The 1,287-nt window shown below is 41.6% G+C and overlaps 1 protein-coding gene across 1 annotated transcript in view; it reads right to left on the minus strand.

Moving 5' to 3' along the window:
- Positions 1-1,287, minus strand: part of LOC103733792 (nephrocystin-3-like) — a 52,467-nt gene that overhangs the window by 12,607 nt on the left and 38,573 nt on the right. The window contains 1 exon segment of the mRNA XM_029563364.1: positions 7-101. Within this exon segment, the coding sequence (XP_029419224.1) occupies positions 7-101 (95 nt within the window).

The raw sequence follows: 1,287 nt of genomic DNA on the forward strand, positions 1-1,287 counted from the left end.
TGATACCTTAGCTGTGAGGTGAAATAGCTAATCAGCTTTTGCCTGTATGAAGAAACGACAGTGGGGTCCTCCATGTACTCCCGTCTCACTGTTTCCCATGCCTGCGGAGAGAAGGAAAAATGTTTCATTTGACTTTGAGTCATTATACATCTGAAAATGAGTTTGTAAAAAAGTATGATTATTTCACTTTTATAGTTATATAGTAGAAATGGCACTAGACTCCTTCAAAATCCACTATATACTCATGTGATGAGTTATTTCAGTGTAAAAATTCTTGTACTAATATTTAAGGGCTCAAAGCACAATTTAATTCAAACTTTTGTTAATGTATTTTTTTTAAATTTCAGAAAGCCAGGCGTGGTGCTACGGCCTATAATCCAGCACACAGAGGCGGAGACAAGAAGAGTGCGTGCTTGAGGCTGGTCCAGGCTCCACGGTGAGTTTGAGGCCACCTGTGTACCATGGATCATGAGAACTCCCCCCTACCCCCACACAGACTTTTTTTTTTTTTTGAGATAAGGTCTCACTGCATAGCCCTGGCTGGTCTGAAACCCACTACATAGACCAGGCTGCCCTCAAACTCACAGAGATCTGCCTGCCTCTGCCTCAAGTGCTGGAATTAAAGTCATGTACCACCAGGCCCAGCCATTTTTGGTTTTTGAGACAGTCTTGTTATAAGGTTAATCTGGCCTCAGATTTCAAAACTCCTGTCAAACCCTCTTGAGAGTACGGGCATGTGTCACCATACCTAACCCCTCTTTTTTAAAAAAAGTTATTTTTTTAATGAATATTTTGCCTGCTTGTTTGTAAGTGCAATACTCATGGAGGCCAGAAGAGGGCTTCAGATCCCCTGGAACTGGAGTTAAAAACAGTGTTAGCCACCGTGTGGGTGCTGGGAACTGCACCTGGGTGTTCTGTAAGAACAGCCAGTGCTCTTAACTGCTGAGCCATCTCTCCAGTCCATATCTAACTCTTCCTTAAATTTTGTGTATTTTTAAAAAGACAGTATCTCACATAGCCCAGTCTGGTCTTAAATTTCCTATAGAGCAGAGGCTAGTCTTGAACTCATGATCTTCCCTGCCTCCATCGTGCAAGTACTGGGATAATCGTAGGCATGTGCCACTAGGCCTAGCACCTCTTAATAAAATTTTATGTATACAATACAGTATTTTAACCACAGGACAATATTTTACAGCAGATCTCTAGAACTAAGGCATGTTAGGTGCCACCCTATAGCTGCCTCATGAAGGTACTACATATGCTTAGTATTAAAAAGCTTTACATGCA

Source organism: Nannospalax galili, unplaced genomic scaffold (assembly GCF_000622305.1).
Source record: "Nannospalax galili isolate Female #2095 unplaced genomic scaffold, S.galili_v1.0 scaffold3296, whole genome shotgun sequence".
NCBI classification, from domain to species: domain Eukaryota; kingdom Metazoa; phylum Chordata; class Mammalia; order Rodentia; family Spalacidae; genus Nannospalax; species Nannospalax galili.